Genomic DNA, 17,310 nt, shown 5'->3' with positions numbered 1-17,310 from the left:
CTTAGATCCTGTAGTGCTGTAGTATGTACTATTGAAAAATATCCTGGGTAACTGGACCTGCGCATTTCAAACCTGCATTGTTCAAGGGTCAACTATACTATCAAGTGAATTCGAGACTATAGTGTTTGGGTATGGTTATCTAATTATTTTAACAACACGTTTGGACAGTTAGGTGTGGTTCTCGGTATCTGCCATCTGAAATGTGTCTCAAGGGTGGCCTGTGACACAGAGGTCTCACCCTGGCCAAGTGTCCTTCCACAGGAAGTCTTAGCACTCTCATGTATTTTAGATTTTAAGGCTGGATAAGAACTCCGTTGAAGGCTGCATTAGCATTTTTAAAATGTGGATATTAAGACCATCAGTTCTCTGTGTTTTGTTTCTAAAGAAAATCTGTGGAAAGGAAAAACAGCTTATTTTCAGAGTGTGTATAGTGATTGGAATAATTTAATTTAAATGCTTAAAGATTTGGAGCAAATTTGTAAATTTAGAATAGCAATATTTTATTTTGATCTTCCTTATTAATTATAACAAATCTGATTTGCCCCAGAACCACTTACAATAATTTCACCACAGAATGTCATAAACATGGACTTTGGTTTCTAAAACACCAAGAATACCACATTAGACTCCTTGATTTTACACCCTTCCCCACTTTCTTATTCCATGGCCTTGACCATCTATCTACTGGTCAAGTGGTCCTTCTCATCCTTAGAAATTTTTTTTTTTTAAGCCCAGCAGTTATTAGTTGGGTAAGAGTTGCATTTTCTTCTAGGTAATTGAAGATCTGATCGTTTGCAGCGTGAGGTGAACAGATCATGTAGGTTTTTATAGTATTTAAGAATTATCAGAAGGGTGTTTATCTAATCCACACGTCAACATCAATAGCACACTGGCTCAGGTTGCGAAGTGAATGTGCTTGGCTGTGCCAGTCTCTGGTTCAGGCAAATGAACGTGCAAACTCCAGTTTCTCTCAAGTGTGTTCAATGCTTCCTTTTCCCAAGTTCTGCCTTATCCAAGGTGTAATTAGTTATTTAAACAACCCAGATTTAGATTATTTTCAGTATTCTTGAAACTGTTAAACATTTGTTGAATACAGTTGACCCTTGATCCACACAGGTTTGAACTGCACAGATCCACTTACATGTGGTATTTTTCAATAGTAAACACTACAGTACTACATGATCCACGGTTGGTTGAACCTGCGATTGTGGAGGGCCAACTATTAATTGTACTTGGATTAACCCCTGTGTTTTTCAAGTATCAACTGTACTGAGAAATCTTTCCAAACTAATTGGAGGGGAAGGGAAGGCAGTTTGATAAAACTATTTTCATAGGTATATGAACTGATTTGTAATTAGAAGCACCATTTGTATACCTGTACCATATAAAAAAGTTCTTAAAGTTTATACTCAAGGTAATCTATACAGTTAGTAAACTGAATAAACTCTCTTTTTCATTATACTACCAAGGTCTTTAATTCCAAATAAACAGATATAGAAGTGGTAAGGTTTTGCAGTGTCAGAATTTAGTGCCCTCTCTTTCTCCTTTGAATTTGAAATTATATAATTAAAACTTAATATTTAAAGATCCTTATCTGATACATTACATGGTTTGAAGAACTTTTTGTGCTATGACTGGCTCCTTCTTCCTAAGTTATATGTAGATAAACTAGTTTTCTATTTTTGATAAACAAGATTAAAATATGACTTTCATCTTTCCGTGGGATATAATTTAGTCCCTAGAGCTATTTATTAACCATTGGGTTATGATACCAGGAGTAGTGCTTTTTCTTTAATAATAATGTGTGAGAGAATGTTTTCTATTGTTTAACATTTTAGTTTATTGTAATACACCCGAGCATTCAGCTGTCCATTCACCCCCCTGGGAACCTCTTACTAAAAAACATGGATTCAGGTATTGTGCTGACATTTTAAATGCATTTTCAATTATCTAGAGAATAAAACTCTGACAGTAGCTGGCTGAGAGACATTTAATGTGGTTTATCTCTTACTAGTTATATGCCTGGAGGGGAGGGACGAGAGACTCTTAGAATAAGGAAGTATTTGTTTGCAGGGGTCTGAAAGGACTGTTTCTGTATGCGGACGCGGCCCTTTCCCACCCTGCCTAAAATTCTCATTTAGTGGTGGCTGGGAAACACGAAGCCAAGACCCTACAGTTTAACAGTTGTTGAGATCCTAGTTTGACAGAACCCTGAGTACCGACCTTCAGTATTGTTGGCCACATTACAGAAACTGAGCTCTTAGACTTCATCTTTGTGTACATTCCAGGTACCTAATTGATTTAGTAAATACGTTCCACTTTTTAAAAAAAATTTATTTATTTTATTTTTGGCTGTGTTGCGTCTTCGTTGCTGCGCACGGGCTTTCTCTAGTTGCGGTGAGTGGGGGCTACTCTTTATTGCAGTGCACGGGCTTCTCATTGCGGTGGTTTCTCCTGTTGCGGAGCACGGGCTCTAGGCACGCGGGCTTCAGTAGTTGTGGCTTGCGGGCTCTAGAGTGCAGGCTCAGTAGTTGTGGCGCACGGGCTTAGTTGCTCTGCGGCATGTGGGATCTTCCCAGACCAGGGCTCGAACCTGTGTCCCCTGCATTGGCAGGCAGATTCTTAACCACTGCGCCACCAGGGAAGCCCCTGTTGCAATGCTTGAAGGGACAAACAACAATATAGTAGAGTTTTGCTGGAGACGAAAGCATGTCTTAGCATAGGTAGAAATAGATCTTTTTAAAAAAATTTATTTTATTTATTTATTTTTGGCTGTGTTGGGTCTTCGCTGTGTGCCGTGGGCTTTCTCTAGTTGCAGTGAGCAGGGGCTACTCTTCGTTGTGGTGCGCGGGCTTCTCATTGTGATGGCTTCTCTTATTGCGGAGCACGGGCTCTAGGCGCGCAGGCTTCAGTAGTTGTGGCACACGGTCTCAGTAGTTGTGGCTCGTGGCCTCTAGGCACACGGGCTCAGTAATTGTGGTGCACGGGCTTAGTTGCTGCGCGGCATGTGGGATCTTCCTGGACCAGGGCTTGAACCCGTGTCCCCTGCATTGACAGGCGGATTCTTAACCACTGCGCCACCAGGGAAGCCCAGAAATAGATTTTTAAATTGTTCTGGTTTGCCACTTGTGTATGTTACTCTCCCTCTGAATGTTGGTAGTTGGTAACTTCCATTTGTCTAACTGAAAAGTCAAGTCTCTGTGACTATTCTTTTGTGGATTGACTATCCGAGAAATTAGCGTGGTGGAAGTTGTAGTAAATTATTCTTTGTGGCTTTAAAAATGAAGGCATTTTTATATAGGAGAGCATGAAAGTGAATTTAAGGTCTTTGGAAGTTTTATTTTTAATGTGTCACTTTAGATTGACCATTTCTCTTCATCACTTTTCTGTTTCTTAAAGTCTTCTCTTCCTTGGACCAAATGACCCACATCTTAATTCTTTTCTCTGACTTCTTGAATGTGGTAAAACATGATATGGACAAAAGTTGTTTCAGCTTTTTAAAACCATGTCTTTGAGTGACTAGACTATGTGATAACGATGAGGAAATCACCCCCCACTGTGTGTGTGTGTGTGTGTGTGTGTGTGTGTGTGTGTGTGTGTGTGTGTGTGTGTTTTGAAGAGTCAGACTTGAGTAGGGGAACCATTGCTTTTACTGTGTGGTGAGTAAATATTTTGTATTTTTCTGACATGTACCTGTGGTCACTTGTTTGCCTAGTTTGAGGTTTCTGGCCTCAAATCTCTTCTGGGGGAGGGTGAGGGAGCTGGAGAGAAGTAATTCAAAGTTAATTAAAAAAGGCCTCTTCTTGTTTTTATTTTTGTTGTGTGTGTCCAGGATTTAGAAGAATTCTGCTTTAAGTTTTGCATCAATCATTTGACAGAAGTTACACAGACTGCAGCATTTTGGCAAATGGATGGCCCTCTGCTAAAGGAATTCATTGCTAAAGCCAGTAAATGTGGAGCCTTTAAGAACTGAAGCCCAAGACTGCTGGGTTTTGTGTGAGTGCTCTGGGGCTGGTGATGGTGTGTCGTTTGTGCTCTATGGGTGATGTAATTCTGCAGGTAAAAGAGCCCATCAGGTTGATTTGCTCACATGGAGATACAGTTCTCTGTGTATGGATACAGGAAGGGTGTACGGCTTTTCCTGAACCCATTTTAAACAACCCTTATTTCCAGATGTGTATATTTTAAATGTGACCTTAACGTTTGGCTGGGACATTGTAAAAGGGTGAAAGTCTAGCTGATTGTTTGTTTTTTGTTTGGTTTGGTTTTGATTAGAGGAACTCCTGAAGTTGGAAAGGGGGCTTTGCGGCAAGTCTCCTGGCTTGCATATCAACAACCCTTTTGACGCCAGGGGTTGGGATAGGGTGCCAACTGTGAGAGGTGTAGAGGCCCCAGTGGGAAGGACAGATGCTGACGTGGGGGCTTGTTGAAGGGCTGCATTAGTTGCTAGTTCAGTAGCTTCACTGTGAAGGAATAGTTAAAAGATTGTCTGAGGCTTTTGTTTGTGTATTTGCATTATTGATGACTTTTTTAACTTCAAAATAATATTCAATTTAATATAAGCCTATTGAAATGATAATTATGTGAAGATGAATTTCTAGGTTAGTCAGGGTTTCTCTTAAGACTTAAGTACATAAAGAGTCGTAATGTAGAACTATCTGAAAACTTGATAATGAAAGAAACTTCATTTGGGTGAAAGTGGATATTTTATAACTCAGAGTCTCCACTACTAACAGCGTTTTCTTAAGGTTAAAGTTGAGAACCCAAATTTAAATTCCCCCACCTTTTCTCCTATAAATGCTCATCATATAAGAGGAAAATAGGGATATATTCAATGTACTCTTGCCTTCCTGAATTGTGGTTGCTGAATCATCAGATTTGCTACGTCTGACTCAAATAAGTGGTTCTTAAAACCAAGTTTCTTACAGGACTTAATAGAATTTGTTTTTAATCGATTTTTATCTATGCCAAATGCTGTCACACATTTTGCTTATTTGAAATGTCACCAGCTTTCACGTTTGATTTTCCTTTCCTTTTAATTGTGTTAGGTAACTTTGAAAAAGGATCTAAATTATGAGGGTGTTTTTTTTGGTCTGGTTATGAAATGTGACTTTGGGAAGTAAGAGTGTTCAACTCTGAGTTTTATCATGTGTGCCTGTTGAGCTTGCTTCAAGGACAAAGCTTTGTTCTGCTCTCTGGCCCACGGACTCATTTCCATTTGTGGGGGCTCCTTTAGTGAACTGTTTCATGTTTGGAAGGTCCTCCATCTGAATGTAGAGACCGAATCCATTTTCAGACCCCAATTAAAAAGAGGGTGAAGAGATGCTGCAGCTACTGTTTTTAGCAATGTTTCTAAGTGTATATTGGGGGGTGAGGGCCCAAAGATGGAAATTCATTGATAGATGAAATAAACCCGGAAGTCCCAGCCCCCTTTACTTGACCATGTTGCAAGTGATTGAAGCCCAATGAGTTATTAGGTTAGAATTAGTTCTGCAACATAATAGAATTTTCTTACTAGGTTGATAAATGTACATTAATTTGATTATTAGCTATGATGGGTAGCATTTCTAACAGTCACTGTCTATAGGCTTATGATCTGGACAAAACAAGAACTTCAGTAAGTTTACTATTGCTCTTACTTGAAAAAAAACTTTAAAAAGCACAAATTAACATAGATCCATTTCCATAGATAGTTCATTCACTAAACAAATATTTACTGAGTTCCCAATAGGTGAAGAACCACTTATCATATTAGATTACTGAGTAATTTGTATGACTATATTTTCAGTGAAGAGAACAGAAAAAAGTCTCTCAGAAAGTACTTGAGTATCTTGTGTTGGGTTTTTTTTTTTTAAATATGCTCTCTTATTTTTCTACTTGGTTTTGTTGTTAATCATAGCAGGAGATGAAAACTATTCTTTGAATTGTTTTTTTTCATCTGATATAATAGTGAAAGCCAAAGTATTGGTATTTCTTCACGTAGCCCTAAAATGTACTCTTGAACTTCCTACTGGAACAAGGTTTGATACGCTAGTTATATAGGTTGTATATATGTAATGTTTAGAGTGACATATTAATAAATAAAGCAATCTGTTAAAATAGGCATGTAGAGTTATTTTTTCCCTCTCAAAAATCAATGATCTGGCAGCCTTAAAAGGGAAGGAAATTCTGACCCATGCTGCATCTTGGATGAACCTTGAGGACATTATGCTAAGTGAAATAAGCCAGTCCCAAAAGGACAAGTACTGTGTGATTCCACTTACATGAGGTCCCTGGAGTGGTCAGATTCATAGCAAGTAGAATGGTGGTTGGCAGGGGCTGGGAGAAAGGGTATGAGGGGTTATTGTTTAATAGGTACAGAGTTTCAGTTTTGCAAGATGGAAAGAGTTCTATGCGTGGACGATACACAACAATGTGAATGGACTTAACGCCACTGAACTGTACACTTTAGCATGGTTAACATGGTAATGTGTATTTTGCCACAGTTTAAAAAAAAACCAGTACTGTGATTCTTGGGTATCAGACTAAAAACAGGTACCACTGTGAACATGCTGTTTCTCAGTTACCCTCCCCACCCCAGAAGATATGCTTTGGTTTTGTTCCTGCCGAAAGATACTACAATTGAACTGTCACAGTAGAAAAATGTATCTGGATCCTTTTGGGGACTTATAAATGAAGGGAGAGACATGGTCCCTATCCTCTAGGAATGTAAAAATTATTGGGAGAGAGGAGAGAGGTTTAGGAATTAACAACATCATAACATTTATAAACAGCTTTTCGTAAGTCATTGAGAGGAAACCCAATAGGGTTAGTATGAGAAGCAATTGTTCTGAAGGTCATGTTTGTGCAGCATAGGGGGCAACACAAATGTCCTTTTAGCTCATTTCCAAAACAACAGTCAGTGGCCCAAGCAAGGGCTTAGAGGTGGGGAATAATGAGCCTTCCAGAACTTTACCATAAGCAAGTTTGTTTGGTTAGAATGGGAAAATAAACCAGGGCCCCTCAGGTGGAAATGTTGGCAAGGGGAGGGCATGTGTTTGTGTGTGTGGTGTGGATGAGAACATTTATTTCCCACAATGCCTGGCATTTTAATGCCCTGTGCTTCACATGCATTTTCTTTTTTAGTGCCCACATTTTGTACCATAAAGTAGGCAGAATTAGTCTCATATTAAATAATTGTTTCAGCAGTGACACAGCTAAAGTAAAAATCGAGGTCTGTTTTAATTTGCCCGATATTTGCCACTTGATGACAAATACATGTTGCTCCCTTGTGCTGAGTTACCACCATGAATGGTGAAATTTGAAAGTAAAGTGGTGGACAGGGGTTTTTTTTAAGAAATAAACATCATGACATCAGAACTGTTACTCAGATAAGCTTTGCTATAGGATGTAACATCAGGGAGGGAAGCTGAAGTTACAGCATCGTCTAGACCAGGGGAAATCTTTTTTTTTTTTTTTTTTCAGGGGAAATCTTTATTCAGTGTGTCTGGGATGGAGTCTTTTTTTTTTTTTAATTGAGGTATAGTCGATTTACAATATTATCTTAATTTTAGATATACAACATAGTGATTCAAAATTTTTATAGATTATACTCCATTTATAGTTATTATAAAATATTGGCTGTATTCCCTGTGCAATACAGTATATCCTTATAGTTTATTTATTTTATACATACTAGTTTGTACCTGTTAATTCCCTACCCCCACCTTGCCCCTCCCCCCTTCCCATACCCCACTTGTAACCACTAGTTCTCTGTATCTGTGAGCCTGTTTCTTTTTTGTTATACTCAATAGTTGGTTTTATTTTTAAGTTCCATATATAAGTGATAACATACAGTATTTGTCTTTCTCTCTCTGACTTATTTCACTAAGTATAATACTGTCCAGGTCCATCCATGTTGCTGCAAATGTCAGAATTTCATTCTTTTTGATGACTGACTAGTACACACACACACACCCCCCACATCATCTTTATCCATTCATCTGTTGATGGACACATGGTTGCTTCCATGTCATGGTTATTGTAAATAATGCTGCTGTGAACATTGGGTTGCACATATCTTTTCGAATTAGTGTTTTCATTTTCTTTGGAGATATACCCAGGAGTGGGGTTGCTGGGTCATATGATAGTTCTATTTTTAGTTTTTTGAGGAACCTCCATACTGTTTTCCGCAGTGACTGCACCAATTTACATTCCTACCATTAGGGTACAAGGGTTCCCTTTTCTCCACATCTTTGCCAACATTTGGTGGTATTTATGGTCTTTTTATTTATTTATTTTGCCGCTTTGTGCAAGTTGTGGGATCTCAGTTCCCCAACCAGGGATTGAATCCGGGCCACAGCAGTGACGGCAGTGAATCCTAATCACTAGACTACCAGGAAGCTCCCCTATTTGTGGTCTTTTTGATGATGGCCATTCTGACAGGTGTAAGGTGATATCTCATTGTAGTTTTGATTTGCATTTCCCTAGTGTTAGCAGCGTTGAGCATCTTTCTTTGTGCCTGTTGGCCATCTATTTGTATGTCCTCTTTGGAGAAATGTTCATTCGGGTCTTCTGCCCATTTTTAATCTCGTTTGTATTTTTGATGTTGAGTTGTATGAGCTGTTTGTATATTTTGGATATTAACCCTTTATCAGTCGTATCATTTGCATATATTTTCTACCATTAAGTAGGTTGTCTTCCTGTTTTGTCAATGGTTAATGTGTCATTTAAGGCCAGTGTTTCCTTATTGATTTTCTGTCTGGACGATCTGTCCATTGATGTAATTGAGGTGTTAAAGTCCCCTACTATTATTGTGTTACTGTCAGTTTCTCCCTTTATGTCTGATAATATTTGCTTTATGTATTTAGGTGGTCCTATGTTGAGTGCATATATATTTACAATTGTTACATCTTCTTGGATTGATCCCTTGATCATTATGTAATGTCCTTCTTTACAGTCTTTTTTTTTTTAATAGATCTTTATTGGAGCATAATTGCTTCACAATACCGTGTTAGTTTCTGTTGCACAACAAAGCGAATCAGCCATATGCACACACATGTCCCCATATCCCCTCCCTCTTGAGCCTCCCGTCCATCCTCCCTCTCCCACCTCAAAGTCTATTTTGTCTGGTACAATATTGCTACCCCCACTTTCTTTTAATTTCTATTTGCATGGAATGCCCTTTTCCATCCCTTCACTTTCAGTCTGCATGTGTCTTTAGATCTGAAGTGAGTCTCTTGTAGGAAGCATGTGTACAGGTCTTGTTTTTGTGTCCATTCAGCCAGTCTATATGTCTTTTGATTGAAGCATTTAATCCATTTACATTTAAAGTAATTATTGATATATATGTAGTTACTGCCATTTGTTCATTGTTTTGGGGTTGTTTTTATAGTTCTTTTTTGTTCTTCTTTGTTCTTTTTCCTTGTGATTTGATGACTATCTTTAGTGCTATGTTTGGATTCCTTTCTCTTTTTTTGTCTGTGTATCTATTATACATTTTTGGTTTGCAGTTACCATGAGGTTTTTGTATGGCAATCTGTATATATATATGTGATTATTTTAAGTTGCTGATCTCTTAATTTCAAATGCATTTTAACAGCCCTACATTTGTACTTTCTTCCCCTCATGATGACTGTTTTTGGCATCATATTTTAAATCTATTTATTTTTTGTATCCCTTAACTGCTTATTGTGGATATAGACAATTTTACTACTTTGTCTTTTAACCTTCCTGCTAGCTTTGTTCATGGCTGATTTCCTATCTTTACTGTATGTTTGCCTTTACCAATGAGCTTTTTCTTTTCATAATTTCCATGTTTCTAGTTGTGGCCTTTTCTTTTTCACTAAAAAATTTCCTTTAACATTTCTTGTAAAGCTGGTTTGGTGGCACTGAACTTTTTTAGCTTTTGCTTGTCTGTAAAACTTTTGATCTCCATCAGATCTGAATGAGAGCCTTGTCAAGTAAAGTATTCTTGGTTGTAGGTTTTTCCCTGTCATCACTTTAAATATATTGTGCCACTCCCTTCTGGTCTGTAGAGTTTCTGCTGAAAGTCAGCTGATATCCTTAATGGAGTTTCCTTATAAGTATTGATAACTTGTTGCTTTTCCCTTGTTGCTTTTAATATTCTCTCTTTATCTTTAATTTTTGCCATTTTAATTATAATATGTCTGGGTGTGGTCCTCTTTGGGTTGATCCTGTTTGGGACTCTGTGCTTCCTGGATTTGGGTGACTGTTTCCTTTTCCAGGTTAGGGAAGTCTTTAGTTACTGTGTCTTCAAATATGTTCTCAGGCCCTTTCTCTCTCTCTCTTCTCTTTCTGGGATCCCTGTAATGTGAATGTTGGTATGCTTGTTGTTGTCTCAGTCTCTTAAACTGTCCTTATTTCTTTCTGTTCTTTTTTCTGTTCAGCATCAGTGATTTCCACTACTCTGTCTTCCAGCTCACTGATCTGTTCATCTGTGTCATTTAGTCTACTGTTGATTCCTTCTCGTGTATTTTTCATTTCGGTTATTGTATTCTTCATCTGTTTGGTTGTTATGTTTTCTAACTCTTCTTTAAAAACTTCTAACTTCTTGTTCTGTTTATTCATTTTTATTCTGAATTCTTTGATCAACTTTATAATCTTTACCTTGAACTGTGTCTCCACTTCACTTATTTCTTCTTCTGGGGTTTTATCTTGTTCTTTCGTTTGGAACATATTCCTCTGTCCCCTCATTTTGCCTAACTTACTGTATTTATTTCTGGGTATCAGGTAGGTTGGTTATGATTCATGACTTTGGAAAAGTGGCCCTTTGTAGGGGATGTCTTATGTGTCCCAGCAATGCACTCCCCTCTCGTCACCAGAGCTATATGCTATAGGGGCACCCTCCATGTGGGCTGTGTGGGTCATTCTGCTGTGGTGGGCTGATTACTGTGGGCAGCCTGGTGGGTGTGGCTGGCCTCTGGTCTGATTGGTTGCCAGGCCCTGCCTTGTATGGAGGAGCCAGTCACTGGTTGGCAGACTGGATCATGAGGTGGCCAGCTATGGAACCCTGGGAGGCTGGCCCTGGGGCTCGTGCTGGCTCACTGGAGCCAGGAGTCAGGTCCATGAGATCTGGGGCTGGTTCCCACCCACTGGTGGGTGAAGCCAGGTCCTGGGGTCTCACTGCAGGGCCCAGGGGTTCCAGAGCTGGTGTCAGACAGCTGGCAGGTGGGGTCATTTCCTGACACAGCTGGCTGCAGGGCCTGGGGGGTCTTGAAACTTGAGTTTACTTCCTGGTGGGCGGGGCTTGGGCTCAAGTGGTCCCAGGACTGGTGCTGGCCTGCTGGTGGGTGGGGCTGGGGCCCTTCTAGGGCTGATGCCTGCCCACTGGTGCACAGAGCTGGGTCCCAGGGTGTCTGGGTCTGTTGTCTGTGCACTGGTATGTGGAGTTGGGTCCTGGGCCCTCTGGTGGGCAGGGCTGTGTCCTGGGACGGCTGTGGGCTCAGGGGGTCTTAAGGGGGCGTGTATGAATGGCCGCTGCCAGTGTCTTTGTCCCCAGGGTGAGCTCCAGTTGCCACCTCCTTCTCTGGGAGACTCGCCACGACCAGTAGGTAGGTCTGTCCCAGGCTCCTTTCAAATTACTTCTTCTGCCCTGGGTCCTGGAGCATGAGTTTTTGGGTGCACCTTTTAAGAATGGAGTCTCTATTTCCCCCTGCCCTCTGGGACTCCCAAAGGTAAGCTCCACTGGCCTTCAAAGCCAAATGTTAATGGGGCTTGTCTTCCTGGCACAAGACCCTTGGGTTTGGGGATCCAGATGTGGGGCTCAGACCCATTGTTTGCTGGGAAGAACCTCTGCAGTTGTGATTATTCTCCCATTTGTGGGTCGCCCACCCAGTGGTGTGGGTCTCGACTGTATTGTGTTTCTGCACCCCACCCCACCCCTTGTCTGGTTGTGGTTTTCTTGGTATCTTTAGTTGTAGAAGATCTTTTGTTTGCTTCGGTCTTTTTGATCCATAGTTCTATAAATAGTTGTAATTTTGGTGTGCCTGTCAGATGAGGTGAGCTCAGAGTCTGTCTCCTCTGCCATCTTCTAAAATCTTTTTTTGGCTTCTGTAGTTTTTTAAGTGCCTCAGGTGATCCTGATGTGTAGACAAATTTGAAAACCGCTGAGATTTTGCCCCTGTTATTAATGACTTGGGCTGGGGTTGCCATTACAACAGGAATGGACATGTTCTTTCGTTTGTATCATATTCTTCAGCAGATATTGAGCATATTATGTGCCAGATACCATGCTGGAGACTCAGGTCAAACTCATGTTGAAATATGGAGCACTACTGTGGATCAAAGTGGTGTGGTAGAAAAGTAGAAATGTGAAGTTTTCAGAGGGCAGACATGGTAGTAGGGCATACAAATCTTAATTGTATATTGTTAGGTTGAGAAAAACCTTCCAAGAGACCATCCAGTTTTAAATGTTTGTTTTGAAGATGATGTTATGCCATGTGCTGTGGCTGAAGAGAAATTTAAAAACACACAGGTATGTTTGGTACAGGTATAACATTCAAATTTATTATATCAAAGAAGCATTAAAGGGCTGGAACTAGTCTCAAAAGATAAAAACAGTTTATACATTTTTTCAGCATTTATTGAGCACGCTAGCTGCTGGGAATGTGTTAGGGAGGAAAACACAGGAATAGTAAGTTTCTGCCCTCAGACTGCTTATACTCCAGTGGTTTGATGTATGATAATAGAGTGGCTTACACGGAGAAAGGGATATGAAGAGAAAGTACTCTCAGATGGAATAGGTATGAGGACATCAGCAGGAGGAGCAGTGAAGGCTTCACAGCAGGATGTGCAAAGGCCCTGGGGGCAGGAGCACCTGGAATCCACTTAGCTCACTGTAGTGGGGGTGGGGGAGGGGGGAACTAAGAATCTAAAAATCCACCAAAGGATTTTTAGAGCGATGGGAGGCATGGCCCAATTTACTCAAATAGAATCAGAAATATTTTACTGGGGGGGAGGGGTAGAAGTGAGATGATGATGAGGAAGAGGAGGCAATAAAAAGGAATAAGATGCCAAATCAGCAAGAACAGTTAAGGGCTGGTGAGGATCAGAGTTTGAGGGCCAGAGAGACACGAGGGCCCTAGTGCTAAAGATGTGTGGCTTTCACAGGCCCGTCTCCAGCTTTCAGCCTGTTTGCAACTGTGCTTGATTCCTGGCTTACGAAATGGTCATTCTTAAGAAGACAAAGAAGAATCTGAAGTAGAACTTGACTGAAGCTCAGAGCACAAGGTTTGTTTTAAGCCCTGAAGTAGCTCAATCTCGTCCTTCAGCTGCTGCTGCCTTTGTTCAGATAGATGAATTTTATTCTCTATTGCTATAATAAGAAAATGATTTCAGGTTATTCAGTAGTTTTATACACAATGCACTATTTCTAGCCTCTTCTGAAAGTGCATAGTACACAATGCTGTGCCCCAAATGAAAAGGATCTAGGGTCTTGTGAGCAGGAATTGATGCTTTTATGCTTTTGCTTCCTCTTCTAGTTCAGGATACAATTCTAGTATTTATCACACATAAAGCTGGTCTGTAAATCTTTAAAATTTTGTATACATTTATAGCAGAAAAGGCACTTCTGTATACTTTTGAGGATTTGAAAGCAGTAACTAAATAACCTTCATGCTACACAATATCCATGTTGAGAGGATGCCATTAGACTATCAAGAGTTAAGGGCAAATCTTTCAGAGAAATGCATCCAATTTTTAATGTTACATAAAAGCTTTCGGTTTTATTTAGAAATAGGAATGCTTTTATTGTGGAAACTTAGAAGCTACTTTAGTTAGGCTTTATAAATTATAGTATTAGTGGCAATTTTTTAAAAACCTCAAGAATATCTGTATACCTGCAGTTAACTTTCTGGAACACTGAAAAAGATGAATTGAGCAAAAGAGTCTTTATCAGTTGGGGTGTGAGAAGTTAAGTCTTTTAAGTTGGTTCTCATGCGATTCCAAATAGTGTCACCTCCAGGAGCTCACACCCCCCAAATACTACACTATACTGTATGTACTCCCAACTAACTTAACCTAGGTAGTGACATGTTCCAAACATGTTACTTTTATATGAAAGAAAAATAAACATACATGAAAGTCACCTACAAAATAAAGCTTTTTAGAAAAAAAATGTAAAGGCCTCTTAAAAAAAAAAAAAGGATATTCCCATAAGTCGTATGCAGACATTCTCAAGAGACTGGTAAAAAAAACACACTATTGTTGACTTTTTCTGCTGATGATAAATGTAATACAAAATTCAAATAGAAATGTGTAATATGAAAACAAAAATGAGAAAGGCTTGTGTATACTGAGACAGGAATATGAACTAATATTTTATCCACAGGGAAAATCTATTTTCCTAATATACTTGCTGGAAAGACAAATACATCTCTGGAAAAGAACAGAGTTTAGGGCACTGTTTGTGTACAACTTCAGGGGGAGCCATCTGCCTTAAACTCTGTGTCAACCTGTGCCCTCCACTCCCACCGGGATGTGCAGTGCACAGCCTGCCCAGCTGTGTGTGGCAGCCTTGATGGAGAAGTCAGGTCAGACTCATCAATGTGGAAACTTAGCCTGTTTTGAAGGCATCTGAAATAGTGGTGAAAGGACCACTGTTTGATGTTTTATGGAAAGGTTAACTCTGTTTCCACTAGGTTTTCTTTTTCAAAAGTTTCTTGGCTATTCTTTTTTTTTTGATGATGAACTTTAGAATCAATCACAACCCTTCCTCTCCCATTAGATTTGAAGATTAATGTTGAAAGAACTGAAATTTATACACATCATACCAAGTGAGAGGGAGACACTGCAGCATGGTTTATCACAGCCTCACCAGTTCCTGATTTCCAAACATGGTGCCCAAATACTTCCACTTTGCAATTAAATTTTTGTTTCCACTTTTTTAGATGAGTTCTTTTTCTGATTACAAAAGCATTGTGTGTATGTATAAAATGTGGAAAATACAATGAGCACTAAGACAAAAGAAATTACTATAATCCAGTCACCTACAGATAACTACTGTTTCCATTTATGTGCAGTTTTTCTGTGTGCATGTGTGACCCTGTGTATATATACTTTTTCTTCTGTGTGTGAGGGCTCATTGTTTTGTAATGGGCTTTTTCATTTAATGCAAGGGTGAACATTCTTCTAAAATAGGATTTTTATCACCTGAATAGTGTTATTTTAATATATATGATAAATGTTTATAAACTTGGCTGCTCAGTTATATCTCATACCTGCTTGAATATTTACAAATGCGTCTTCAAACAATCTGCAGTCAAAAAGTGAAGTCCCAATTTCTTCATAGTCTGGAGGAAGAAAAACATTTTCAGTTTTAATTTAAATAACTTACATAGGCAGAAACACCTCACAGAATAACCCTCAAAAAGGAAAAGCACACAGAGCAGCCATCCCCTGTGGACTGCAGTGGCAGCAGCCTCACCAGGGAGCTCGTTAGAAATGCAGATTCTTAGCACCTTTACTGGATCAGGACCTCCAGGGATGGGGCCCAGCCATCTGTTTTAACAAACCCCCCTGGTGGTTCTGAGGGGCATGCTCAAGTTCGAGATGTGCTTGGTCTAGAGACAAGAGTAAACGAACAAAAGAATGTCAAATGTCTGTTTGCTCTTAACTACACTTTTTGGTTTTGTCCTGTAGAAAAAAATCCCTTTCAAATAATCATATATTTTACATTGTTACCCAAAATACAGACTGTTGAGGTTTTTCCTTCTAAGACAGCTATACAGTCGACCCTTGAACAACGTGGGGTTAGGGATGCTGACCCCCGTGCAGTCACAAATCCAAGCATAACTAACTTCAGTCAGCCTTCCAAATATGTGGTTCCTCTGTATCTGTGGTTCTGTATCCACGGATTGTATAGTATTTTATTGCGTAGTATTTATTGAAAAAAATTCAGGTATAAGTGGACCCGTACAGTACAAACTCATGTTATGTGTTGACTGTATTTATAATAAAGTTTTTAAGCTCCTCACACAGGTTATGAGAAGGCTAAGTGGCTGTATACCTGCATGTACAAATGGAACTTCAGCGTCCCGAAGAGCTCTTTCTGAAAGGCCACATTTAACTAAACCAAACATCAACCAAAACATTAAAATTACTTCTTTCTTCTATACTTTACAGTATAAAAAAAGGCACTTGCTTGTTTAAGGAACAGAATTAGAGTCAAATCAAAACTAGCATAATGAATGCCATTCTCAGATCTTAGCAGCAAGCGTGCTCAGCCGCAGGGAGCGGGGGGAGCGCAGGTGTGTGACTGAACCTGGTGCTGAACTTGCCCGTTCCCTTGATGGTCACTCTCAGTTATGAACCTCTGGAAAAGACATTAAAACTTTCAGGGAATCGGTATTTTTTACTAAAGTAATGATTTTGTGAATTACCTACCTCCTGTTGATTTATAAAAAGACAAGAGATCTGGAACAATAAATTGTATTAAAGACTGAGATAAAGGATGTGAAGGCAATCTGGCTGCGACACCTGTCACCCCACTGATCGCCAGGGTTGATGCGGCTGATCTGGCTGGCTAGGCGGGGGTCCCCTTCCTCCCTCACCGCTCCACGTGCGTCCCTCCCAAAGCTGCGCGCTCTGTTGAAGAGGATGACCTTCTCTGATTGATAGAAGAGGACCGTTCTTCGGTCAAGGGTATACAAGTAGCTGCACTCCCCTGCTAGAACCTCCAAACAGGCTCTCAAGAATGAGATAAAGAAGGAAAAGAAAAAAGAAACAGCGCAGAAAGAAAATGTTTTCTTTTTTGGGGGGGGGGGGGTGTTGGTTTTGTTTAACATGTAGGTCTGTGAGAAGTCTCTATATGTAGAAATTTTGTTATTTCAATACCTGATTCTGAAGTGTTCTCATCCCTGAGTCTTTCTTGAATCAAATGAAGTTTGTCTACTATTTCTTCAAATAAAGCATTAAGAAGACCCGCTTCTTTACATTTCTTAAGAAAAGGAACTTTCACAATTGCATCTAAGAATAAAAAAAACATTTCAGAAGGAACTCGTCTGTCTCAGGACAGCTATCATACATCACTTTATGGTCACTTCTTCAGACTTTGCCTAATGGTGGATAAGCATTATTAGGTAATATGTATAGCACCTTTATCTTTTCTATTAATTGTAATTTCATCATACTTCATTTTTTCAAGCTGAAACAATGAAATGTTATAAAAAGTGAAAATAAAAATTTCTCTGCTTAGAATAATTATATGAATAAAGAGAATTTTCTAAAATTTAGCTTCAAATCTTTGAGATAACAGCCTCCCTCATTTTTTTCTGTCACAGTTGACTGTTATTATGGAACGTCTGTTTCCTT

General features: G+C 39.5%; 2 protein-coding genes across 13 annotated transcripts in view; one reads left to right on the top strand and one right to left on the bottom strand.

Moving 5' to 3' along the window:
* The window catches only part of RCBTB1 (RCC1 and BTB domain containing protein 1), a 50,501-nt gene extending 44,398 nt beyond the window's left edge, over nucleotides 1-6,103 (top strand). For all 11 annotated transcript variants that reach the window (XM_024755451.1, XM_024755458.1, XM_024755457.1 and 8 more), the window contains one exon: nucleotides 3,833-6,103. In XM_024755451.1, coding sequence (XP_024611219.1) covers nucleotides 3,833-3,973 — 141 coding nt within the window. In that variant the 3' untranslated portion in view covers nucleotides 3,974-6,103. The remainder of the gene's footprint in view (nucleotides 1-3,832) is intronic.
* A 6,377-nt stretch (nucleotides 6,104-12,480) lies between these two features.
* SETDB2 (SET domain bifurcated histone lysine methyltransferase 2) overlaps nucleotides 12,481-17,310 on the bottom strand; it is an 82,664-nt gene continuing 77,834 nt past the window's right edge. For both annotated transcript variants that reach the window (XM_024755322.1, XM_024755321.1), the window contains 3 exons: nucleotides 16,834-16,965; nucleotides 15,219-15,290; nucleotides 12,481-13,315 (listed from right to left, as the gene is read on the bottom strand). In XM_024755322.1, coding sequence (XP_024611090.1) covers nucleotides 13,176-13,315; nucleotides 15,219-15,290; nucleotides 16,834-16,965 — 344 coding nt within the window. In that variant the 3' untranslated portion in view covers nucleotides 12,481-13,175. The remainder of the gene's footprint in view (nucleotides 13,316-15,218; nucleotides 15,291-16,833; nucleotides 16,966-17,310) is intronic.

The sequence above is a fragment of the Neophocaena asiaeorientalis genome, unplaced genomic scaffold (genome assembly GCF_003031525.2).
Source record: "Neophocaena asiaeorientalis asiaeorientalis breed wild unplaced genomic scaffold, Neophocaena_asiaeorientalis_V1.1 scaffold59, whole genome shotgun sequence".
NCBI classification, from domain to species: Eukaryota; Metazoa; Chordata; class Mammalia; order Artiodactyla; family Phocoenidae; genus Neophocaena; species Neophocaena asiaeorientalis.
This window is presented reverse-complemented; position numbering and strand designations above follow the sequence as displayed.